The sequence below is a fragment of the Phodopus roborovskii genome, unplaced genomic scaffold, assembly GCF_943737965.1.
Source record: "Phodopus roborovskii unplaced genomic scaffold, PHOROB, whole genome shotgun sequence".
In the NCBI taxonomy this organism is placed as follows: Eukaryota; Metazoa; Chordata; class Mammalia; order Rodentia; family Cricetidae; genus Phodopus; species Phodopus roborovskii.
Genome location: NW_026126563.1, coordinates 13,689,510 through 13,716,428, shown reverse-complemented (window position 1 = coordinate 13,716,428; position 26,919 = coordinate 13,689,510). Strand labels below are relative to the sequence as shown.

Here is a 26,919-nt window from a genome sequence, read left to right as displayed (position 1 = left end):
GGACCAAATATTCATAGATATGAGCCTGTGGAGGCATTCCCATTCAAGCCACCTGTCCCCATCTTCCCAAGGGAGTCAGCCTTATGTAACATCTCCCCATCAGCTGCCTGACTTCATTCTGCTTCTGTCCATCCATTTTATTTTATTAAGATTTATTTATTTCATGTATGAGTGGTCTATCTGCATGTATCCCATGAGGCCAGAAGAGGGCATCAGAGCTCATTACCGATGAGCCACCATGTGGGTGCTGGGAATTGAACTCAGGATCTCTGGAAGAGCAGCCAGTGCTCTTAACCACTAAGTCATCTCTCCAGCCCCTTATTTTGTTTCCTAGGCAGAATCTAGGGCTGGCCTCAAACTTGTAGCAGTCCTCCTGCCTCATCTCCACAGTGCTAGGAATTTTTTTTTTTTTGTGAGAAAGGGTCTCTAACTATGTGTCCAAGGCTAGCCTGGAACTCATTATATATAGACTAGGTTGACCCAAACTTAACAGAGTCTACCTCTACCTTCAAGTACTGGAGTCTAATTCTTCATATATATCAAGGACACTGAAATAGAGGTTCTTTCCAATCATCCTTATGTTGGAAACTTATTTTTATAGTCATTTATATTCAATGTCAATAAAGTGAGGCAAAACATTTCTATTTACTTATACATACACACTCTACTGGAATATTTATCAAACCACTACTTTCTACATCATTTTCCTGCTATGTGAAAAATGTCCTTACCTCATAAGAGGGAAAAACTTATTTATAATGTAAGATATTTTGTGAGTAAAACTCAAACACAAGTGTGTGTGTGTGTTTAAAATAGCACTGCTTACTTTGCTATGGAAAGGCTGTCTTGAGGCCACGACATTAAAATAAGGAATAGGAATAAACCACGCAAGGAACCAATTCTAAAATGATCTCATTTTTAATTCTTGAAAGGCAAATTCAGAGCACACTCCAAGCAATGGTTTGAAAATGAATATGTCAAGAAAGAAAACAAAGTTTTAAATGATTATTTCAAGTGAGTTCTTTGGAATTTCTGTTCAGCCAATAATTAATCATCATTTAAATCTTTGTTGCAAAGCAGCAAAGTGGAACAAGCCACCTCATGTCACATTCTTCTGAAATGCAACTAAAAGCACTATAACAGAAACAAAAATAAATAGTCCTACAAAGAACATATTTGACGTTTTAAGATATTGTTAAAATCTTTCAAATATAAATTACGTTTTTAATCTTTATAACCAGACAGAGTTAGGCTGTTCATTGGATCCAGTCTGACTCCCCGGACCTGGGGTAATAGGGAAGCTAAAGCGAGAGCAAGCAACCAATGGCTTCCAGAACACTGCTCACTTTTTCAAAGCAGAAACTAGCCTGTGTAAAGACTGGTAAACAGAGGCCAAATGGATAAGTTGGTTGGGTAATTTGCTACTTGAATTGTTCTGGACAGAACTCAAGTTGTTTTGCCCTTATTTCACAGCTCCAATTACTTTGCTCTCTCTCTCTCTCTGAAAACAACTAGCAATCAATATGTGAACAATTTTAAGAAACGGCACACTGAAATTAGTTTCATTGCCTTCTTAATATGTGTCAAATACAATTCTTAAGTCTGTCCTTCCAGATAGTTTGCACTTTCTTTATAAATGTACATGAATTACATCCCAACCTAAATGAAGAAAACCCAAAAGTTAAATTTCAATATTTAATTAGTTAAGAAATCCTTCTACATTTATCTTTCAGAAAGCTGCCATTTTCCTGGGTATAAGATGGAAGTGCAGAATTCCATACATTTTCGTGATGTACCACTAGAAGGACATTGCTTGTATCTATGTCCACTGTCCGTCCTGAAACAAATCCCCACTTAAGGACAGGTGAGGAGGGCTAAATTAGAATGGTAACATTTGCAGAAAGATGCTACACAAGCAGGGGAGAGGAGCACGGTGCAGCAGCAAACCTCCCCTGTAAACGCCTCACAGCTCCCCACGCTCCAAACACTACCTACGCTTAAAAACCCTCAAGATGTTTCAGATCATGAGTTGTGTAAAATCCAAACTGGAACGAGACATTATACCTGTTAAAGAATTATCCTTTTTATGAGATGAGAGGTAGTGACATTTTATTCTTTCAATGCCGAGTTAAAAATTCCACACATCTGGCACGTGGGTTCCACGTGGGAAGCACAGGAGTGGCACTGTCCACTCCTGCTTTGGTATTTCAAGTCACCCACACTTGTTGGCTACCGGCAGCTGGCGATCACTGCTGTTGGCAGGGGCAGGCACTGGCGCTATTCTGCATCCAGCACAGGTGGACCTCCATCATCTTTCAGAAATGCAGCTGCTTTCCTCCCGTTCTTCTGCACATGATCTTCATTCATTTTCTCCAAAGCTTCTATCTACAGAACAATATATTAAATCCCTTTGTCAAGTTCTGATTGTATCGACTGATGTCGGGTATTTCCCGGCTTCTAACACTTGGCTGGTCTTTCCTGATGTGCTGGTCTTGAAAATTAGAATCTCTCTTCCTCTTACCTGCCTTCTTCCTCTCCCCACCCACGTTGCACATACGTGCGTGATATGTGTGCAAATATACCTATTTGCTTTTCATTTGATTATATTACTGAGGTTAGTACTGAGTATCTTTATGAAGCCAGAAACTAAACTCTGATCAGTCTTGCTATGTGCTGTAAAAAGCTTACATTTAAGAGTGTCAACACCAGCTAACTGAGCTACCAGATTTCTGCCACTTCCTACCTGGCCTTATGTTCTCCCAGAGCTTGGCCAAACTCAAGTCACACATGGGAATTCCAGCACAGACTAACCACTCTCTGCTTTGTGGGTAAAATGCTAGGAATAATGAGCTGCGAGCTGCGCCCTCTCTCTCTCTCTCTCTCTCTCTCTCTCTCTCTCTCTCTCTCTCTCTCTCTCTCTCTCTCTCACACACACACACACACACACACACTACATATATATGTTTTTAAAGAGAGCATCTCACTATGCAGCCTGGCTGGCAGGCCTGGAGTTCTCTATATAATACAGTCCAGGCTTTCTGCCTCTTTGTCCCTGTGGCTCTGGCACTACAATGAAGGCATGTCTGCATGTAGTTACTTCTAGTTTTCTAAGTTCTGCGAAGGGCAGGTACTCTTTTGATATCACACTGGGTGTTGACCAGTCATCATCCTCATTCTTCAAACTGGAGAAATGAGAGTAAGTTGGGAATGTGCTATTGCCCATCTTTTCTTTTTAGGCCCTTGGCATGGAACACACTATGTACTATGTAGGCCAAGCTGCCCTAAAACGCATAGAGCTCCTTCTGCTTCTGCTGGGATAAAAGATATGTACCACACCCAGCCTGTTGTTACCCATTTTAACCAAACTATGATGAACTCTGTGAAGACATGTGTGTTTGGGGTATGTTGGTGTGTGTGTGTGTGTGTGTGTGTGTGTGTAAGTTTTATGCCTGAAAAGAAAGAAACCATGTAGAGAGAAGGAAGAGCCAAGGTTTGGAGGAGAGTACTGAGCTCCTCTGGGCAGCTCTCCCCAGCAGCAGCAGACAAAAAGCTGTGTGCCAGCCACTCACCTCAGCTAAGAAATCAGCTTCGTTGTCTGCTGAGATGTTCAGGCCAGAAACAGCATTGAACAGCTCCCGCTCATTAAGGGCTTCCTTCACGCCTCCTTTCTGGAAAAACTAGCAATGATGCACACACAATCAGAAGGCCAGCAAAGACCTTACACAGCAGACACATAAGCTGCACTTCGGCCCTTCACCATTTGCAGCCATCGTGCGTTCCCCTCTCAAGGTTAACCAGCCCAGGCTCTACACGGTATTGTCTGTCTTCAGTAACTCTTCTGCTTCCTACTACGTCTTCTTCAGTTATGAACCTGTGCCCTGTGTACAATGGCTTTGGCACTCTTATGTGTGGAAAGATGCAATGCATTCACTAAACTCCCTGAATTACAATTTTAAGCAGGCCCACAGATTACCTACAGGTTATTCTTTCGCTTGCATCTGTTACTAGCAAATCCTTTCCCTTAGAAACGGAAACCACCAGGCTGGGCAGTGGTGGCACATGCCTTTAATCCCAGCAGCACTTGGGAGACAGAGGTAGGCAGATCTCAGTGGGTTCAAGGCCAGGCTCATCCACAGAGTGAATTCCAGAACAGGCTCCAAAGCTACAGAGAAACCCTGCCTCAAAACCAAACCAAACCAAACAAACAAACAAACAAACAAACAAACAAACAAAAAAAAAAAAAAGAAAGAAAGAAATGGGACCAGACTTTGTGCTTAAGGCATGAATTTCAAAATGTTTTCACTCTACTTCAGAGTGACAGTGAGCATAGGACAGACAGTGTCCCGTTGAGGAAGTCGGTCTCCTCCTCCTCAGAACAGTAATGAGAGGAGTAATGGTCCAGCTTTGGTGCAGCACTACACATGCATTAAGTCTACTTGCTCCTTAAATAGCAGGCGCCAAACCAAAAATTAATCTCTTAGAAATGGAGGCCACTTGAGTCCATGAATGAGTTCTGAAAATTCTCCTTTATCTCCTTACCCTAATAGTAGCCGACATCCCTCCCTTCAGTTCCCATAAATATGATTCTCTTAGAGGGGAGAAAAATATTTGAACCTGTTACATCCTTAGAAGACATTGCTTTGCACACTAACCTGTGAAACATTCCTACAGTCACGGAATAAGAACTCCAGGCCATGAGGATGGGTTGGTTCTACAGACTGACTGACATCAATCAACCAGACCTAGTTAACATAAAGCACAGACTGAGGTATTTACAGCCAATAATTTACACCAGGAAATGTAATCTGAATATTAACGGAAATATGTTACTTACCTTTCCAGAGTGCCACAACATGTTATACTCGCTGAGGTCAGCGTGCACAAGGGTACACTCATTGTATAATCGCTGCATCAACTGTGAGAAGGGAAATGAAGGCACAACTCTAATACATCTCTATTAAATAAACCAGATCACTAGTTAAAATGAATGTGTCAACAAATACAAGTTAAAAACCTATTTCATGGGTGACAGTGACACTTTTAATCCCAGCACTCAGGAGACAGAGGCAGGCAGATCTCTGAGTTCGAGGCCAGCCTGGTCTATAGAACTAGTTCCAGGACAGCTAAGGCTACACAAAGAAAAGCCTGTCTTGAAAGACAACACATCTTGTTCCTTCCTTTCTTATTTTTTGTTTTGGTCACACTAATGATTGACCTCAAAGACACATACACACATTCTACAGCTGAGTCACAGACTCATTCCCAAACCCTTATCTCCTCTCTCTTTTAGTCAATTAGGACTGCATTTCTGTTGTTGTATTAGTGGTGTTTGGGAGAATGAGGGAACAGCAGGATACTGTCACTGAATTCCTGTACGACATTCTACTTCCTTGCTGTGACCAGCAAGGAACCAGGCCAAGGCTCAGATTCCAATGGCATCTGTCATCTAACCAGGGGGACCAAGACAAGCCACTTCCTCTGTAAAAGGACAAGTGTTTCACTAAGACCTCCATGGAGGAGACACAATCCCAAGTAGAAAATACTTCCTGCCAGTGATGGTAGAAGACATGTTCTTGTTTGTGAGCCAGTGTCTTGGTATATAGCCTAGGATGGTCCTGAACTCATGAACTCATGCCACAGACTCCCAGAGGGTAGCACTAGCACATGTGGTTTCCAACCTTTTAAATTAAATAGCATCACAAATTCATCATCAATGATAACCCCTAACTTTATACCTGAAAACTTTGTTTGCTACCTCTCACAGACTCTATAAGAGAAGTTCATGACTTCACCTCTTCCCCAGCCTCCACACTGCCCAAAGCATCCAGAAAAGGGTTTCTTTTTTCTTTTTTTTGGTGTTCTCCTCTTGGCAGCGAAGTGTCTCTTATATTCGTGAATGTACATGTGGGGTGTGCAGGTACACGCATGTGGGGTTTGCAGGTGCACGCATGTGGAAGCCAGAGATGCGTGCCGGGTGTCCTTCCCCATTGCTCTCCACCTTAGTTCCTGAGACAGCGCCTCTCACTACCACAGATTCAGCTGGAGTAGCTGGCCAGCAAGCCCGGGGGCCCCCTGTTTCCCCTCAGGGCTGGGACTAAGGCACACACCCGGCTCTTACAGGGTACTAGGGGTGCAAACTCAGTCTTGGGCTTTGCACACAAGTATGCTGGCTTTGAGTCCACTTCCTCCCCTGAAAACCCTGCAGAGGGATCATGACAGCATCAGGGACATTTTCTTAAGCAGGAGGAGGCTTCAAACTTAATTTAGTTGTTGTCCCCAAACACACGTAACTGTCAAGATCCTGACATGGGCTCTCCAACCTTAGCACCTGGACCCCGCTGTCGCTCCCTACCTTCCTTAATGTCATCATCACTTTGCCACAATGACATCACTCTGCTTCCCTCTGCTTCCCAACCACAGCTGCAGGCCTGCCCTTCTCTTGCTCTTTCTTTGGTTTTTTGAGACAAGGTTTCTCTAGGTAGCCCTGGCTGTTCTGAAACCCTAGACCAGGCTGGCCTTGAATTCAGAGCTCTGCCTGCCCCCACCTGACAGGTAGTAAGCGCTGGGATTACAGGTGTGCACCACCATCACCTGGGCCCTTCCATTACTGCTAAAGAACCATAACCTTTAAGGAGTCAGACAAAGGGATTCCATCTGCTAAACTTGACTGAAGTGCTGCGAAAATGGTTTCATATTCTAAGTCAGTAATGCTAAGAATGAAGTGTGCCTTTGCTCCATAAATATTTTAGTTTCCTGAAACCATTCAACACACAAACAGATTGACAGGAAAACCACTCTTTCTGTTGAGATGGGGTCTCACTAAGGAGGTCAAGCTGGCCTTCAACTTGCAATCCTTCAGCCTTAGCTGCTCAAGTTGTGGGGTTACAGGCAGCTTTAATGTTTAAATAAAGATTATTTATGCTTACTCTGTGTGTATGTGTGAGTTCTTGCATGCATTGTATATGCATCAGATCCTCCAGAACTAGAATTACAGGCGGTTGTAAATCATCTGACATGGGTGCAGGGAACAGAACCTTATCCTCTGTAAGAGCAGCAACTCTGTTCTTAATCACTAAGTCATCACTCTAGCTGTCTTAATAAATAGTTTACTTGACTGAAGCTTAATATAGACAAGGCCAGCCTCCAACTTGTGACTATCTTCTTCTCTTTGCCTTCTCAAGTGCGCAGGTGTGTTCCATCATGCCTGTCCAAAAGACAACTTCAATATCAACAATCCTTCGCAAGATTCTGTTTATCCTTCTTATGCTACTTCAAAAGTATGATTCCATGATTTTTTTAAAAAAAAGTATCACCATTAGTAAGATAGGTTCTTGTGCTATGTTCCTCCAGGTTGGCCTTGAACAGCTGCACTTATGTGCCTCAGCCTCCCAAGTAGCTGGGACTACAGGCACACTCTAACCTGGGTAAAAGAAATGTATTTATGAGACAGTGTGTAGGAGCACAACTTACATGGAGGGTCTGACAGTAGGCGTCCTTCATTTCTTCACTACTAAGCTGTACTTCTTTTAGTTTAGGGGCTGGAACTTGATCATGGCCAATGAAAGACATAACTAAAATGTGCTTCTTAAGTAGCACAACTGTTGGACAAGGGATTCCAGCCTTCTGCATTCTGTATAGAAAGAAATGATCAGGAGTATAAAGATCAGAAGGAGAAAACATGCCACTAACTCAACAAATACCTAACGAGGGTCTGTGATGAGCTGCTACTATGTTCCACCCAGGAGGTACGGGAATGCAAAACCAGTAAGATACAGCCCCTAGTGGTAGGAACCCTGACAGGTGTAAGGGCATTGTGTAAAGATTGGCGTGGGTGTGGTGGGCGCCCTGCAAGCACTGAGATCCCTCAGAAAGACTGTCAGAGGTTGTCATATAGGATGGGACATCCTCACAGAGGACACCTTAGCTTCCCTTGAATGTCACTAAAGGAAAACGCCTCTTCAGTCACAACCTTTGAATTCTGGTTCAAAGCATGGGAATATTTTGTGACAAAAAGCCTTCTGAGCACAAGACAGTCAAGGTCTTTTGTTATTTCTGTAACGCTGCTTAAAAGATAGCATGGGGCTTGGTCTGCCTAAGTCCTGGTACAAAGGGCAATTCCTAAGGTCACCTGCCACACCACTGTTTTCTTTACCTTGTGAGATTGTGCATTTCTTTCTCTGCCCACATGCGGATGATCTTACGTGGATTTAGTTTACTGAAGCGGTCTTTAAACCTGAAATCATCTTTAATGTATTTGTCACGATTCTTAAACTCATTAAGGGTTGTTTTAAATACCTTGATGGCACATTCGGTTGGTATAGCTTTACCGTCTTCCCTGTGATCCTCCAGGCTGAAGGAAAAGAAGAACAAAGTGATTGAGTGAGTGAGTGAGCGGTTCCCAGGGAGACCATCTCTGACTCTACCCCAGTGAGACAGTCTCAGACTCCGCCCCAGTACACCCACCGCATTTCAAAGCGTCATCCTAGTTTGTCTTCTTTAAAAAACCTTCAAGTTTTGTATCTTAAGGGAGCTTGCTATGTTTCCTTGGATGGCCTGGAATTCCTAGAGCCAGCCACAGCTTTCCCAGGATCTGGAAGTACAGATACTGGTGCTCCTAGCTGGTGGGTTTTTTTTGTTTTGTTTTGTTTTGGTTTGGTTTTTTTGTTGTTTTGTTTTGTTTTTTTAAGTAAAACATCCTGTCAGAAGACTTTTCATCAATCTACAATATAATGTTCTGTATTTCATCGCTATAGAATCAATTTTGACAAATGGAAAAACACACATCTTAAAACAAACTACTATGAACTCAACAAAATCAACACATAGAGTAGTCTTTCTTAGCAGATGTGTAAGGACCCTGGCCTGTGAGTATGCAGACAGGGAGACAACAGAAGCCCCAGAGAAGCAGACAAGGCCGCTGGTGAGGGCACTGCAAACAGCCACATTTAAACAGTATTAACAAGACACGGGAGCTGCCTGAGGAACCCAGACAAACAGCCACATTTAAACAGTATTAACAAGACACGGGAGCTGCCTGAGGAACCCAGACAAACAGCCACATTTAAACAGCATTAACAAGACACGGGAGCTGTCTGAGGAACCCAGACAAACAGCCACATTTAAACAGCATTAACAAGACACGGGAGCTGTCTGAGGAACCCAGACACTGCAGTTAATCTTGGCTAGAGAGAGGACAAGGGGACTGCACAGAGCTTGGACATCTCTGCAAAGCCAGCAGGGATCATGAGGGCTTGTGAACAAGGTACTCTCAAGGACACACTTCATGCAGATCAAGTGACCAGAGTGAAGGGAGGCAGAGGCTGGGCTAAGAGGGAAGTAAGGAGGTGAGCTAACCCATAGCACTACTGACTTCCAAATACTTGCAGGCACACTAAGCTGAAGAGAAAGGGAATGCTTCCGGAGGACAGAACTGAGGATTAAAGCAGCAACCTCTCTCTGTATTACACTCTAATGGTTACTTCTCCATTCAGCCTCAAGGTCAGCAGAGCCCTTTAGCAAACACTATGAACCTCTTCCTCCTGTAACATGCCAAACCCAAAGCCTGTCCTCTATGGAATGGCAGGCCCCTTTATCCGACCCATACTTGGTTTGCCTGGATGTCTAGCAGGTGTCTTCAATTTTCCATGCCCAGAACAAACCCGGATGGCAGCTGCCTAGATCTACTTTCTCCTAGGGTCTCACCCCACATCCAATTGAACAGAAGACTGTTGGCTGTACTTTCCAAACATAGATTACTATTCTTTGTTGTTGTTTTGACAGGGTCTCTCTGTGTAACTCTGCCAGTCCTGGAACTTATTCTGTAGACCAGGCTGGCCTCAAACTCAGAGATCTGCCTGCTTCTGAGTGCTAGGATGGTGTGTGCCACCAATGCCTGGCTAGATTCCTATTCTTTACTTCCATTACCACTGGTTTATTTACACTGCTATGACATCTTTTCTAGGGCATTAGGGATTGAAGCCAGGACTCTCCATGCTACGTAAGTACTGAACTACATTCACAGCCAAGACTTTTTAAATTACCATTCGTTTTCCTTCTAGCAGCCCAAGTTGTCTTTTGAAAATAAAAATCCCACCTCTGGTTCCCACTGTGCAGATCCCTTCCAGGTATGCAGCCCCTTCCTGTCCCAGCCCCTGCTGCTTCCAGGCCTCCTCTTTGTAGTCTGCCAAGCGGTTCAACCTGATCTTCCATGTATACAGGGTATGTCCTCAAGTCACTTCATCAGACGCCCCTGTTCTATTCATCAAAACCATGACATTTCCCCGCTTAAATGCTGGACAGCACATATCGGATGTGTCTATGTATTAAGACCTTGAGTGCAGGTTGGTGTTAGAGCAGGGACTTCCAGAACCCAGGACCCAGTCCATGGAAGCTGCTTAAGTATTGGCAAGTGGATGAGGCAGTTTTCAGAAAGAGACTGGAGACTGTACACAGAAATGTCCCCAATATCCTAAATTATTAGACAGAATAGGCTAAACCTGACATGAGCTTCCTGTCATTGGATGTATTCCACAGATATACAGAGTCCCATTTAAACATCTCATCATTCTCCTAGCAAAACACTCCATGTACCTTAGACAAATTGCATATCCCTCTGCTAATCTTCTGAAACAGGGACTCAGATAGTCCAGGCTTGTCCCACACTTACTGTGTAGCTGAGGATGAGCTTGAAATCCTGTCTGAGATTATGTATGTACCACATGCCCAGCCCCCTTTTCTCCCCAGAACAAGGGCTTACTGTTGGTCCAGTGGACTCTAAACTCCTAAGAAGCTGGGACTACCTATGTGCACCCTGTCTGGCTTCCTTTGCCCAGCTTCAGGCCCTTCTTAACTACATCTATTGTGTTTAGACCACACTATATTCTGTACCTCTACCATTTACTGTCAGGTAAAAATATACATTTGGTAATTAGCACAAAATTATAGGCAGAGCTGAAGCCTGTACTACAAGCCTGAGGCAGCCTCCCTCCTGCCCTAGCTCTCCCAATACTGTCACAGTTCTGACTAATCTTGGCTGTCAACTAGAAAACATTGGGAATCAATTAAATCCCCAGCAACTTACACACTATCAAAGATTTTCTTGAGAGGTGGGAGGATCCACCCCAAATCTGGACCACACCTTCTGGTGGCAGCCCACAGAAAAGGACAAGGGAGGCCTTCTTGCCCTCACTCTCCTGGCAAGTTCATCGACCTGCTGCTGAGCACCGGTCAGTAGTGTTAGAACCTACTTCTTCATGACCCCAGTGCAGACTGAAGACCAGCTGCTCTCTAGGAATTCCCAGGGACTCCAGCACCAGACTGCGGACAGCTAAGACATCCAGTCTCCTGGACTGAACAACTGACAGGTCCTTGGCCTTTCTATCAGGAGACATCCATTGTTGGGCTAACAGACCACAGCCTGTAAGCCACTCATGTACATGCGCATGTGTGTGTATAATTCTATCATTATCTGTTCCTTTAAAGAAACCTGACTAATACATATACAGAAATATCTATATAGACAAGCCACTGCAGATGATGTATGTGCTATGTACTTCTTCAACTAACTTTTAGCTGTCAACATTGGGTTTTTGCTTATTTTTAAAATGTGATTGGAAATCTAACTTCATCATGATGCCTTCCCTGAATGTGTCTGGCAATGACCTTGCTATATGTCTCTTCCTAACCTACTGTGGCCTTATAGAACTACATGCTTTGTCATATAATTATCTTTCACTGGTCGTAACTATTCTTACTGGAGTGACTTCCTCCTGTTATGGAGAGTCTGACTGTTGTAACATACTAGGAAATAAGTATTTTCCTTTCATGTACATGTTGTGTGAGTGCGGGTCAGTAGACAACCCCTGGGTGTTGGTCCTTGCCTTCTACCTGGGGGCACAGACTCGTTAAGCGTCCGTGTAAGCCAGGTTGCTGACCTGTGAGCTTCTAGGAGTCCCGTCTCCACCCCATTCTACCCTAGGAGTACAGGGAGCTCCAGTCCTCACCCCTGCAAGACACAGCACAGCAAGCGCTTTACCTCTGAACCAACTCTCTGACCCTAAGAAATATATTGTTTAACTTTTAATTAAAACTTTCATATATTAAAAAAAATCAAAAGGGAAGAATCATGAAATCCCCCCCAAAAAAGCCTGATGTACTAGCAAGCTCAGGATTGAAACGGGAGGAAACCCAGCTCTCCATTTCGCGAAGCCTTCCACTATTTAACAAAAAGGAAAAACAAGGCATACAGTACTTCCACAGCAATTTCATTAGGAATTTAGCTAAAGGGCATGGCTATAAAATACATCAAAGTTCAAGGGTCTCCCTAAATACTTCCACACTGTCATTTAAAACAGCACGGTCTGGGGACGGGGAGGTGGGGGGGGGGGGAGGGAGGCGCGGCTGAAGTCAAGAGTACATTCTGAGCTTCCAGCTCCAGGACTGGGATTTGGTTCCTAGCACTGATGTCACACAGCTCACAGCCACTTTAACTCCAGCTCCAGGGAATCCAATGCCTCCTGGCCTACTACCGTCACTGGAGTGTACACACATACACATAAATAAAAAAAAGTCTAAAAGGTATAGTGTAGTCCACAAAAGTACTGTCTACTAATACCTAAAAGTCAAAGGTATGTAACTGGGGGAGAAGATCACATAAACAAATGCATACAAACTTCTGAAAGATTGAACTAAAAATTATAAAGGAAGAAATAAATGTTTAAGATTAATAAAAGGAATTATAAAATAAGATCTCACTGAGCCCCACAAAAATCCCATGAGGTGCAGGGCAGTTTCCAAGTGAGGTTTTATTATAATTTGTTCCGGGTCATAAGTACAAAAGTGTAAACCCCTTCCCATACTGCCTTTCTTTTTCTTTTCTTCTTTCTTTCTTTCTTTCTTTCTTTCTTTCTTTCTTTCTTTCTTTTTTTTTTTTGGTTCTGAAGATTGAACCCAGGGCCTTATGTATGCTAAGCATGAGCTCTACCAATGAGCTACATCCCCAGACCCAACACTGCTTTCTATTCTCTTCCTTGTTAGAACTTAACAATCCAGTTTAATATGTTTGTGTGTTACGGGTCTGTGTGTAAAGGTAAATAGTTAAGAAAACTAAAGGCAAAGGCTTAACCAATAGGCACTTGAATTCTTTTAAGTACAAAATAAACAAATAAAAAGTAATGTTCAAACTTTCTACAATAATGACTCTTCTTGCTATGCAGCATAAGTTTGAAGATATGAAATCCATCAGTCCTGAGGAGAAAGGTGTTTGTTCATTTACCTCCCTCCATACGCATGAAAGACAACAGATTCCTTTCCTGTACTAATACAGCCAGTGATTGTCTCCAACATTCCAGAGTTGACCATTTTATACATAAGTAAGCGTGTCTTAGGATCAACTGCTTTTTCCTGTAAGAGATAAAGTACCGTAAGTGGCAATGGTCATCAGAAAAGATTCTCTTTTGAAGCCAGGCTCTTAGGAGAGCATGGTCACAATACAGTTCTTTCCCCAGGGGCCACTGGGTTTCAATTCCAGTGTCATGAGGCCCAGGAGCTGGGTTTGCTGACTGACAGTCCCAAGTCTGGACCACAGAGTCACTGCTTCCGTGGCAGACAACCTGGGGTCAGAGCTTCTTGAGGAATAGCCCCAAAGAGATGTTAAGTGCTGGCAGTAACCACAGTAACCCATTTTCAAAGGTCAGGAGCCAGTGAGGGACAAACCCCAAGATGGTAGAGCATGGAGCCCGAGGGATGGAGTGTTTGAAGTGACTCGGGCTCAGTTCACTCCCTGGCAGGGCCCACATAACTGCTCTGGAAGCATCTGAAGATGATGAACACTCATCAGCTGCCTCCACACTGAGCTCCAGGGAGAAAGCCGCTCATTCTCCTGCAATGCACCATAGCCTCCACTTGCAGAGGGGGAGATGCTCTGGTACATCAGACTGCTTCCCCAAAGGACATCTGTTCCCACCAAGGGCTTCTCCTTCCTTCTCACCAAGGGCACTCCTGGCTTCCTAGCTGTCTCCCCACTTTGTGGAAGACGATGTGGGTCTGGAAAGCAGTCTCTTTAAGGAAAACCAAACCTTGAGTCCTGCTGGGACCACACATTTACACTCATCCACTCTTCCCCCTCCTAGAGGACTAGAGGAGTATGTGTGTGTGTGTGTGTGTGTGTGTGTGTGGGTCATATTACCTTCCATCCCCTTCCTAGTGCATCAATGTGCTCCTCCCCAGCCCCCACACTACTGCCAGCAAACATGGATCAGGGCAGGTAACTGGTACAATTGAGATGCCAGGCAGGTGTGTATAAATTTAATATATACACAAAATCCCTCCCTTCCCCAATCCCTGACCTTTCTTGGTTCCCCGGTAGCATCTTTATCTAGCTAGGTATCATCCACTGAGGACTCAGTGTCTTTTATGAAGGTAGAACTCATACAATACCTACAGAGTATATTGAGACTATGATACAATTTCTCCATTCTAGTCCTGATCCAGTTATCAAACTTGTAACATCTTACCCTGTGTACCCTGAGCCTTTAAGGGGGATTTTTTGGCTAGAACTTCCACATTCTGTCCTTAGAAAATAAACTGGAAGTTAAAACACATCAAAACCCAAACACTGGTTTAATCGCATGCCTGAGGCATCCCCTCAAGCTGGTTACAAGCAGTTGTCAGCTGCCTGGTGGGGTGCTGAGCCATCTTCAGCTCTTTCAGTTTTTTAAAGGGTTTAGCAAATTCACTTGTTAAAACAGTACAATTATCTTCATTGATATAAAAGACTAGTGTTTTAAAGAATCTAGTAATTTTGTTATTTCCAAAATAGGTATTATCTTTTTAAATGTAAAACATTAGAGACCATTAAGTACAAGTAGTTACAAGTGTCAATGTAATATGCGATTTTTTCTTTCTTTTTTTTTTTAAAAATCTGGAACATCTGAGCTGGAGAAATGTCTCAGCAGTTAAGAGCACTGACTGCTCTTCTAAAGGACCTGGGTTTAATTCCCAGCACCCACATGTCAATTCACAAGTGTCTAACTCCAGTCCCAGGGAATCCAAGGGCACCAGGCACCCACATGGTAAAGACACACATGCAGACAAAACACCCATACACATAAAACAAAATTGATCCTTAAAAATCTGCAATATTCAACTATTGTCACTAAACATTTTTGCATTAGCCCAGAGAACTACTATAACTATACTTTTCTTTTTCTTTTTTAAGGCAGTCTCACTTATCTAAGCTGGCCAGGAAATGACTGTGACACCCACGATAGCCTCAAACCCACGGCAATGAATACTCCTGTGTTAGCTTCCAACTCCAAAGCTCTGGGATTATAGACACGAGCCACCTCAGGTCACTTTGAACTCCCTCACCAGACTAGTCCTGGGCAGGCCTGAATGGCTTCCCCAGTTACTAACATACTAGCAGGGTTAACCTCATACAGGTCCTCATACACACTCTAAAACTTGTGGGAGCACATCAAGTCCAGGGCCACCAACTGTTTCTGCTAAGCTCCTCGGGTTCCTCAAGGGTCTCGGTAAATGATGGCTCAACAGTACTACCTCCCCTGAAGTCTCATGGGACAGCATGGCCAGTGTGTGCCTGACAGGGGAGTTGGAAGCCACACCACCAGCTACAGTGGTTGCCACCTGGGCCATCACGCCTGGTCCCTGGGTACAATAAGTGAGCCAGCAATAGATGAAGGCACCCCTGGAGGCTGAGCTATGGCTGCTGCTGTGGGCACTGCTCTCCTGAGGGTCATACAAGAGTGGCTTCACCTTCTATGCCAAATCCAATCCTAAGTGCTTGGCAGCGCTGTTTCTAGAAACTTAAAACTCCATAATATGGGTTTTAAATAACTGATTAACTAAATTATGTTAAGTAAAATATGCCAAAAAGCAAAAGTCATTTGAGTAGCATTGATTTGAAAAGATAGTTTCAGGGGTGGAGGGGAAAGAAGTCATGAAATTTTGTCTTATTCTTTTCCCTTCAAACATTAGTTTCTAACATGAATTTCTCCATCAAAGTGAGCGAGGTGCTAAGAATGCTTACAGCGGTAGAATGTTCCTTCTTCTCGTGGAGACGGGCACTTCGACGCTCTTCCGAGTAGGCATGTTGTTTTAAGGCATTGAAAACATGGTTGGATAGTTTTAAATCCATTCCAATTCCATCCCCTACCTGAAAGCCAGGTGCAAACTGACAAAGACAAAAACATCAGCAGTTAAATGTTTTCATATGGGAATGGTGTTGCACACATCGAGAAGTCAGTCTTGTAGATGTCCTGCTCAATAGATGAACTTGTGCAGAAACAGACCCTGTCACAAAGAGGAGCAACACCCAAAGAAACTGCAGCCCAAAGGAAGGTGTAGTCTTCTATGCAGAGAAAACACCTTACCCCATTACAGTGAATGTCTCTCAGCATTTGTTTTGTATCTTGTTTTATGCCAAAGAACAATGTTATATTGGGAAGCCTTATGGAAGAGATATAATTTCATAATTATTTTTGAAGAGTAAGTTGCTACAGCAAACTATACCAATCACCTCCATGACAATTATAGAGATGCACAGTCCATTTAGATAGCTACTAGCCACTGTGTAGATATTTAAATTTGAGTTAATTAAAATTCAGTTTCTTAGTTGCACCAAGTGCTTAATAGCAAATACAGCTATCATATCAGAAGACAGAGACAGGCAAAGTTCTGCTGAACAGCACATTCCAAAGTCACACAATATTACAACCCAACCATCCTGAAAACATGGCCACAAGATACAACCCAACCACCCTGAAAACATCTCCAACACAACCATACTGAATAAGATATTCACTTATCAAATACTTGTGCACTAAGGTCTGCATGTTTCTTACTGGCCACAGCATTTATAAAAGAAAATACTTTTTAAAAAGATTTATTTGGGACTGAAGAAATGGCTTCCCAATTAAGAACACTTGCTGTTCTTCCAGAGGACCCGAGTCAGTTCCCAGCACATGTCTACAGGTTCACAACAACCTGTAACTCCAGCTCCAGGGGATCTAGCACCCTTCTGTGGCCTCCACAGACACCTGGACATCTCTACACGACCCCCACCACCACGCCCGCCCTCGACATACAAGCACACACACCACTAATAAAAAACAAAAGAAAAACTTTAAAAGCTGTGTGTGTGTGTGCTTGTTTTGCTGGAGCTGGAGTTTACATAGAGATGGTTGTGAGCAACCGATGGGTGCTAGGAATCAAACTCAGACCCTCTGGAAGAACAAGTGCTCTTAACCACTGAGAAACATATTTTTTTTAAGTGGTAATTTATTTTTAACTCTGGAGAAGTAGTTCTAAAAGCGTGGTGCTGGGTGGGAGTGGAGCTCCGTGGCTTGCCCAGCATGTACAAGACACTACAGCTGAGCACCAGTACCACAAAGCCAAAAAGTCTAAAAAGTACACAAATTTCTTCTCTTTCTAGTTCTTGTTCCATTACCATTGCTATGCTCTATAGAAGTGCTATTTTATAAAAAAAAAAAAAAAAAAATAATGAACTAAGGATTAAGATTCATTCATTCATTGGTTTATTCTTTTTTTTAAAGACAGGGTCTACTTTAGTCCTGGCTAGCCTTGAAATCACTGTGTAGCCAAGGATGACCTTTAATTCCTTATCCCCTTCCGCTATCTCCCAAGTGCTAGATTACAAGCATGTGCCACTGTGCTCAGCTTTACTTCTTAATCTTAGAGTCTTATAAATCAAGTAAGATTTGAGGCATCCTCATAGGTTTTACTCTACAGGACTCTATTCTCTGAGTGGCTGAGTTTCTGAGTTATGCCATCCTCTAGAGCGTCTCTGCAGCCTGGTATGGGGACACCGGCACAGAGGTGGCAGGTGGGTCATGAGCTTCAGACTCATATAAAGTAGATTTTTAGACATTTACTGTACAGTATCCAGAATGCTGTTGGTTTGTTTGCTTTTGTGTTTGAAGAGAGGGTCTCAGAAAGTATCCCTCAGAAAGTATGGCCTGCAGCTCACTATGTAGACCATACATCTCTGCCTCCCATGTGTTGGGATTAAAGGCATGCTTCACCATACCTGGACTAGAATGCTGTTTGGAGAATATATTTAATACTTTCTGTAACTTACATTTTCCATTCTTGCTGTGTTCTTTCTCCCACAGACTATTTCATCATGCTTAGTGGTGATGTCTTTCCCTTTTCCAATAAAGCCCTTTTTTGGAGTAGGAATTGGCTTTGCTAAAGGCAATTAAGAAAAGCCAAGAATATAAAAACAGCAAAGAGCACTATCTGGAGAGATACTTGAACCTAACTGAGTGAATTATCAAATGAGGTCAAATCTAAGCACAAAACTAAACAAGTTCATTGGGACAATTATCTTCTTCTGCCCTCCCCCTGCACCCCAGAAATAGAAAGCACCTGGTCTGTAGGGGTCACCTTCCTCTGCCCTCCCCCTGCACCCCAGAAATGGAAAGCACCTGGTCTGTAGGGGTCACCTTCCTCTGCCCTCCCCCTGCACCCCAGAAATGGAAAGCACCTGGTCTGTAGGGGTCACCTTCCTCTGCCCTCCCCCTGCACCCCAGAAATGGAAAGCACCTGGTCTGTAGGGGTCATCACGAGTGTCCTGCCAGTCAACCTCATCTTCAGAGCTGTCACTGTCTTCAAAAGGATGCACTTTGCGATAGTTTTCAAATGAGATGCAAACTAAAAAGGTAAAAATAGTTGACTGTTTATTTGGGAGTGTGTACAGGCATTTCCTACCACCCAACAGAAACGTCACAATAAGGTCAGGTACCTTTGCTATCACCATTGAACTTTTTTTCTTCACGCCTAAGCTGTGCATCATATTCTCTGTCAAATTCCATCTGTAGCATCTGAGCCAGCATTAGGTCACTGGAAGTGTCAATGTTTTCTCCAGAAATGAATGGTCCTTCAGCAACACTATTCAAAATAAGATGATATAAGCTGACGTGATGTGCTGTGCAAACAGCTACTGACCGTGAGAGTAGGCATGCTAAAATCTCAGTGAAGAAGAGGTGGGAGTCTATTTACCATCTCGTTTCCTCAGCCAGCCTCAGACCCACCCATGGCAACTCAGAGAGCCCCAGTGAGGTGTGACAGATGAGAGAAAAAAACGTAAGCGCTATGGAATTATGGGAAATCCATACTGAGACCCAGAATGCTTTTTTCATCTACTTTTCAAAGTAGAGAGAAAACTAATGAAGGGACAAACAACAGACACTAGAAAACTACACCTAACAGTTCAACTGTTGCAGTAACAGGAATAAAACCCACAGAAACAGCGGTTTGTCTAAAATCATGCAAACTCAGACTCTCTATCTGAATTGTTCGGGACCAAAAGTACTAAGGACTTTGAGGTCTTCAGATTTTGCAATGATTTACGCAGACTCAGCTAAGTCCTCCTGATTGAAGAATTCTAGTCTGAAATTTCCTGAGCACTTTTTGACGTGTTCAAATTTGTAGGGACACTCAAGTCTGTGCTGAGTCAGGGATGGAGCTCAGGGCAGGGATTGTTCTTGTGCACTCCGTCATTTCTAACACTGTGCCCGGCAGATGGCGACGCTCTGTTAAAGCAAACGCTCAGCGACACGTACACAACTTCAGGAAAAGCGGCTGCTTCTTCTTCTAACTGCAGCTCTTTGGCCAACTCTTCACTCATCACCTCGGTCAATGAGCAGGATGCTGTGTTTTGAGGGGTAGCCCATGGGCACTAATGAAGCAAAAGAGAAAAAACTTTATGACAATGATTTAAAAACTCAAAAGTGAGGTTATCTTTTGAGAATTAAACTACTTAAAATGACCAAACAGAATAATTAGCTATTTACAAAACTCATCTTAAAAGGAAGCATCTCTCAGAAGTTTTTTTTTTTTTTTTTAAATTACATTTTCACTTATTTACTCTTGTGTACAAGCACAATGCCAGAGGTCAAAGGACAACTTGTGGGAGTTGATTCTTTCCTTCTATCATGTGAGTCCCAGGGACTGGCTGAACTCTGTCAGATAGCAGCAGGTGCCATGTGGTCAGCCCCCAACTCAAATCCTATTGGGTTAACTGTAAACTTAGCCAGACACACCTGGCTTGTTTGGCAGGCCTGTTCTAAAGGCTGAAAAATGTAATGGGCTGTTATACAGCATCCCACTAAGCAAGGAGCTCTCAGCTCAGGAAATTCTTCCTTCCTTCCTTCCTTCCTTTCGGTTTTTCAAGACAGGGCTTCTCTGTGTTTCTGGAACCTGTTCTTGTAGACCAGGAATTAGTTCTTATAGATCAAGCTGGTCTCAAAACCACAGAAATCTACCTACCTCTGCCTCCCAAGTGCTGGGGTTAAAGGCGTGTGCCACTACTGCCCAGCTTCAGAAAGGTGTTTGATAAGAATTTCCTGAAGCTGGGCGTTGGTGGTTACTAGTTACTTTTACTGCCTTGGTATAAAGTATGAACTCACTCCTTAATGAGTGTCTACGTTAGGGTTAACAGTGACACCTCTATCAGCCACACAACTTTCTAACCAAGGTGAAGAGGTGAAGGTACACGTCATGGTGTCTGAGACAAATGAGCAAGAACCACCCACATGTGGGCTCCAGAGCACTAAAGGGGGTCAGAACTGACTTGGGTGGGCTGCCTGGGTGGAGCCTGGGGACGGTCAACAATGACAACTACCTCATGCCCAAGGGAGCTGACCCCAGCCATCGAGGAGGCAGTCCATCCTCTTAGAAGGCCCACCAAGAGAGAGCAGAGACTCCCTGCAGGTTGACTGAAGCTCTCAATCATGTGTAGAACATGGCTTTCGTTGGCATTCTATTCTTTAACCTAGAAATGCTTAGTCTGGCACAGAAGCAATGGCTCAGGGGAGGGGGTGGGGTAAGATCACTGGCTGCTCTTCCCGAGGACCTAGGTTCAATTCCCAGCACCCACATGCCAATTCACAATTGTCTGTAACTTTAGTCCTGGGGGGGATATGACACCTTCATACAGATATACATGCAGATAGAACACCAATGCACATCGAATAAAAATAAAGAAATTCTCAACCTGATCAGTTTCAGTCTCCCAAAGCAGATGACTGTTTCCCCCCAGTCATGATTCTTACCACATTGGACACTGACTAACAGAAAGCAGTTAGCACCTCCTGCCCCTTTTCTTTTGAAATGGGGGGACTGAATCTAAGGTCTCACCATTCCAGGCAATTACTCTAGCACGAGCTACATTCCCAGCCCAATGGATAACATTTCCCTACATTTAGTATTATTCACTTAGCTAACTAAGAATATAACCTAGGTGATTTAAATCACGCCACCCTGGACGAGTCTTACTCAGTACCTTTGGCTCCCACCAGCATGTCTCACCCCGCCCCCACCCTAACCCTCTCCAGCCCAGGGCCTGGGCCCTTCCCCCAGTTTCTGCCTCCACATAACCAGCGCTCTTGGCCTCATGGTCTTTGCCTTCTCTTGATCTGTTTGTCCTGTCGTCCATTCTCTTGCTCCTTTCTCTTCTCCTCCCAAGCACCTCCTCTCACGGCCCCTTTCAGTCTGGACCCTTCCAGATGCCGCTGGCTGTACTCTCCCTTATTTCTATAATAAAGCCCTTCTGCTCAACATGGAGCATCATGTCCTTATTTTCATTCGGGTCTCTCTATTTTGTGACTCTGGCTATCCTGAAACTCCCCGTGTAGACCAGGCTCTTCTTTCAAGTGCTAGGATTAAAGGTGCGAGCTGTAGACTACCCCAGAAACACCATCTGCATTTTAAAGGCTTAGAAACTGAACTGCAGAATCACCCCGGAAGTTTATCACCAGCCAGGACAGAGCTAAAGCCCCTTGAGGGGCGGAGCCCTCTCAACCCGAGGATGCAGCACTGAACTTCAGACAGAAAACATTCAAGTGCGCATTGAATGATACTTGCCACAGGAAACAACGAAAAGATAACCAAGTGTAGTCAGTCCAAAGCTGCAGAGGCCTTGGCCTTTCCTCACCTCCAATGATCTCCTCCATCCTGCACACCTATTTCTGAGGCTCATGGTCTACTGTCACCTGCCACCACATTCTAAAAGACCTTAAATATAAACTATTAGCTGACAAACATCTCCCAAGAGTCAACAATGTCAGATGTAATTTTGTTACTTTGAGGTGGCCATTTCTCTATTCCCCAAAACACGAACCACAGATATAACAGCACACTGGAACTGTGCCCTCTCAAAGGCACGGATAAAGCAGCGCATGGGGCTGCCCACTCACAATGATCCTGTCCTTTGGAATCTTACACTTCCCCTATCTCTGCCAAGCAGTTCAACTAGGCACCTCACACTGAGGCAACCTCCTCAGGTTAGGTAAGTCACATTTCAGACTCCCACAGTTTGAAATATAATCAAAACATTTAAAAGTAGCTAGTAAAATCCTTCCATAAAATTATTCTGGGCTCTGTGAGGGACAGCTTTGGGAAAGGGAACACTCCATCCTGCTGAAAGGGGCTTCTCCTATGAACTGGCACTGGGGATAAGTAGTGGAGAGTCTGCTGTTAATTTCTTGTGAGTCTACACATGGTAAATCAAACTCTTTACTGAGTAGTTAAGAGGTACTGGGCCAGTGATGGCTCAGCTGATAGACAAGAACAAGCATGAGAACCTAAATTCAACCCCTAGAACTCCCACAAAGATGGAAGAATCACAAAACTGTCTTCTTATTCCCACATACAAATCATGGCACGCATGCACTGCTCCAAATGCACCCATAATACACACACTGATAGTAATGGTTTTAAAATGTTAAAGTAACAGTAGCCTAAAGCAACAGGAGTCTGGGACACACCCCTCACCAGTCCCTCTTACAGTTCTGCTCATCAGTGCACTGACTCCCAACACAGAGCTCACCCGAGAAACAGTACATAGCCATTTCTGAGTGTCTAAGTCAGTTGTGACCATCAATAGAATCAGATTAAGAAATGCCTAGACTCAAATCTAGGTGTGTCTGTGATTAAGAAATGCCTAGATTCAAATCTCTAGGTGTGTCTGTGAGGAGCCTTCCAGGGACAATTACATCATATGGGTTCTTCCTTTCTGCTCTCCACCCTGGTCTCTGGCCAGCTCTGATTTCCACGACATGCTATGGACCCAGAAACACAACCAAGTGGCCACGGTCTGAACCCTCTGAAACCATGAGCCAAAACCTTTCACCTTCTAATTTGTTCTCTCAGGAATTTTGTCTCCAGCTACGTAAACCTAACCAAGACTGTACTGATAACCCCATAGCCAGCTCCTAACCTCCCCACTGAGACTCTTCCCACCCTCTAGTCCAGCAGCCACCCAGCACTGCAGACTGCCCTTCACTGTCTCTGGGTAGCTGAGGCCTGGAGTGGACTCAGCCTCCTTTCCTTCTCCTAATGGTGACTCTCCCTGACTGCTCAACCCAACTGACAGACTTCAGCCCTCCACTTCAAGCAAGAAAATTACAACCCACAGGAAGATCACTTTCAAACACCATAACCCAGGACACATGTTTGATTCAAACATCTGGGAAAAGTGATCTGGGTGTTTCCTGTGGGTCACAATTAATATAACCTTTTTTGAAGACAGAGTATATAGCCAACGGTTACTGTCTTGAAACTTCCCCTCCCACCTGCCACCCCCCCCACCCCCCCTCCCGCCTCAGCTTCTATACAGGTGGACACCATCAGGCACAGCTAGTGAACCAGCATCATTTTGTTTGAAACAGGATCTCACTAGGTCGCCCAGGCTGGCTTTCAACTCCTCATTTTCTTGCACTTAGCCTTAGGACTACAGGCACACAACACAATGCCTGGCAATCTGTCAGTGACAACTAAAGTCTATACTTAATTATTAATACTTCCTTAGTTTCCCCTAGTGCCTTTTTTCTCCTATAGACAGACACCCAGGACACCATGTTAGACTTGTCATGTTTCCTGAAGCTCCTCTGGGTTTCTACTATAGATAGACACGCAGGACACCATGTTAGACTTGTCATGTTTCCTGAAGCTCCTCTGGGTTTCTACTATAGATAGACACGCAGGACACCACGTTAAGACTTGTCATGTTTCCTGAAGCTCCTCTGGGTTTCTACTATAGATAGACACGCAGGACACCATGTTAGACTTGTCATGTTTCCTGAAGCTCCTCTGGGTTTTCTACTATAGACAGACAACCAGGACACCATGTTAGACTTGTCATGTTTCCTGAAGCTTCCCTGTCTTTTCTACTGTAGATAGACAGCCAGGACACCATGTTAGACTTGTCATGTTTCCCGAAGCTCCTCTGGCTTCCTTTTGTGGGGCCCCCCCGCCCTGCTGTCCGCTCCTCTGGGTTTCTACTATAGACAGACACCCAGGACACCACGTTAAGACTTGTCATGTTTCCTGAAGCTTCCCTGGGTTTTCTACTGTAGATAGACAGCCAGGACACCATGTTAGACTTGTCATGTTTCCCGAAGCTCCTCTGGGTTTCTACTATAGATAGTCACCCAGGACACCACGTTAAGACTTGTCATGTTTCCTGAAGCTCCTCTGGGTTTTCTACTGTAGATAGACAGCCAGGACACCATGTTAGACTTGTCATGTTTCCTGAAGCTCCCCTGGGTTTTCAGTTTCTCAGACTCAGTGGTGACCATGGAAGTTCCACAGACTCGTTTCTACAACTCCCTGTAAGAGCTACATACTTCCTCACTTCTGCCTCTCATTTGACAGCACCCCTCCACCCTTCTTGGGCTACGGCCTACAACTTTTTTGTCTGTAAAGCAGTGTGGTATTCTGTTACTGGTACCTGGGAGAACAGGTCAGTGGGGACCTATCAGAAGAACTGTGAGGTCAAAACTTTCTCAACATTACTAAGATATGCTTTTTCTTTGTAATTCTCATTCAACTATAATAGAGTGTTTAGAGTCTACATAAGAACTGATAGCATTGCTCTGCTGGCTCACTGAAGGTATGCTTGTACATTCACATTTTTCAAAATTTTCTAAGGTAGCAAATCAAGGATATAAATGTCCATCTTTAACAGTTAGAGGCTAACTCCATTTTATTTCTCTCTACTGTGTTCTATTGTCCATCTTCAATTATATTTGCTACAACTATGTATCTGTGGAATAGATTTTCCTGTATATTTCAATCCAAAAACATAAAACAAATAAATAAAAGAAGGAAGTACCTCCTATTAAAGTAAACATCACTGGTTTTCTAAAATGTAAAACAAAACTGGGTGGCAGTGGCCCATGCCTTCAATCCCAGAACCTGGGAAACAAGGTAGGAAACGCTCAAGGCCAGCCTGGTCAACAGAGCAAGTTCCAGGACAGCCAAGGCAGAGAAACTCTGTCTCAAAACAAAAACAAACAAACAGAGATAAAACAATACTATTTTCAAGCCTCTTCCTCCTTAGGCATTCGCTCACTCTGGTTTTCCACGTTAGAAAAGGAAACCGTTAAGTGATGCTGGTTTTGGTAATCCGTCTACCCAACAAGCTACCAGTCAACTGCAAGAACACATTTTTTTGTCAAATAATGAAAATGGGATTTTATAGTTCTGGTGATATACACTTATATGAGAAGGTGATGGGCATCATTTATCCAGCATTACTTATTTAGGAAATAGAACATTTGAGAGGGCACAATGTTTTCACTGAACTTTTCCTACAACCTCTGTGGGTGTTTAACTGGGGGAAATTGAAAAAAATCTGGCCTGTATTTTTATTGTCAATGTCTGATGCTATCCTTTTATGTCTGTTAATCCTGACCTCATCAACAAGATCAGAGTCTCACACAAATGGGTAAAATGTCATGGAGATGCAACCACATTTACAATGGAACACTTGACTCTTCCTACAGGTTTATAAACTTATAAAATGAACTTTGTAAGAACTTAACAGTTGAGCAGGGGGTTGAGCCAGTGCTACACAGAGGAAACCCTATCTCGAAAAAACAAAAAACCAAACTCTTAACACATAATTACTCTTCTGTAAAAAGTATGCTTCAACAAGATTAGTACGTCAATTAACAACTATTATGAGGTTTAAAAGGCTGGGCCCTCTTCAGGACCTTACAGCTGAGGGATGCAAACCCCAAATGAAACAGGATTGCTCACACACGTGTCTGCAGTCTTTTCCTCCTAAGCAATGAAGCACCCAGGAGCTTTCCATCCTAGCCGATGTAATACGAAAAAAAGGGACAGGCTCGAAATCAGACGTGAACAGAAAAGAACCTTTGTCTGCCGTTCGAGCGGTATGGGGGAGCCACCCCTGTGGCAGATCAAGAATTCATAACCATTTTACAGTGCTACTGCCCGCTTTGGTAGTAGCAGTGGGTGGAGGCGGGAAGGCACGCCTAGATGTTTACCTTTACCATTTCAAAAACAAGAAACTGCCGAACTGGGCTAACAAGCCAATTCTCTGTGTTAGCTGCTTTCTCGGCGTAGGGCTGACGCACCGGGCACCTGGGCAGGGGACGAGCCTCGGCGCCGGGCCGGCAGGGGCCCGCCCCGAGGCTGGCCGAGTCGCCTGTCCCGGCTCCGGAGACGAGCGTCCCGCGGGAGCGCCCGCGGCGACCACCGCTCACCTTACTGGCTCCCCAGGCCGATGCGGGGCCGGGCTCAGGGGTTGACACTCCGACCAGATCCATTCCGGGAGGAAGGCAGGGGCGAGAACGCAGCCGAGAGATGACAGACCGAGGAGCGGGCTCTGCCGAGGGCCCTGGCGGGGCACCAGCAACGCGCTGCCGGGGCCGGAGTGCGGTGACAGATGGCGGCGGCGGAGGCCGCCTCCGGAACTGGGCCGCTTCTCTTCCGCCCTCTACGCGGGGGCCCTCGCTTCTTATTGGCCGCTCGTCCGTACTTCCGGTCCCTGCCCTCGGGCCGTGGGGGTTCAAAGGTCGCTGGCCAGGGGTTGTTGACTGGATCCTGGAAGGCGGGGCTCGGAGCGGG

The 26,919-nt window shown here is 44.3% G+C and overlaps 1 protein-coding gene across 1 annotated transcript; it reads right to left on the bottom strand.

The window, feature by feature from the left end:
• Nucleotides 1–899: 899 nt before the first annotated feature.
• Riok3 (RIO kinase 3) lies at nucleotides 900–26,772 on the bottom strand. Its single transcript, XM_051202113.1, has 13 exons — nucleotides 26,556–26,772; nucleotides 19,605–19,720; nucleotides 18,785–18,930; nucleotides 18,586–18,693; nucleotides 18,119–18,228; nucleotides 16,049–16,192; nucleotides 13,274–13,401; nucleotides 8,153–8,350; nucleotides 7,471–7,630; nucleotides 4,835–4,915; nucleotides 4,653–4,742; nucleotides 3,570–3,677; nucleotides 900–2,385 (listed from the first exon to the last, which is right to left on the bottom strand). Exons 1-13 carry the CDS (start codon nucleotides 26,616–26,618, stop codon nucleotides 2,278–2,280), a joined length of 1,560 nt encoding a protein of 519 aa, XP_051058070.1. The 5' UTR covers nucleotides 26,619–26,772; the 3' UTR covers nucleotides 900–2,277.
• Between the last annotated feature and the right edge of the window lie 147 nt (nucleotides 26,773–26,919).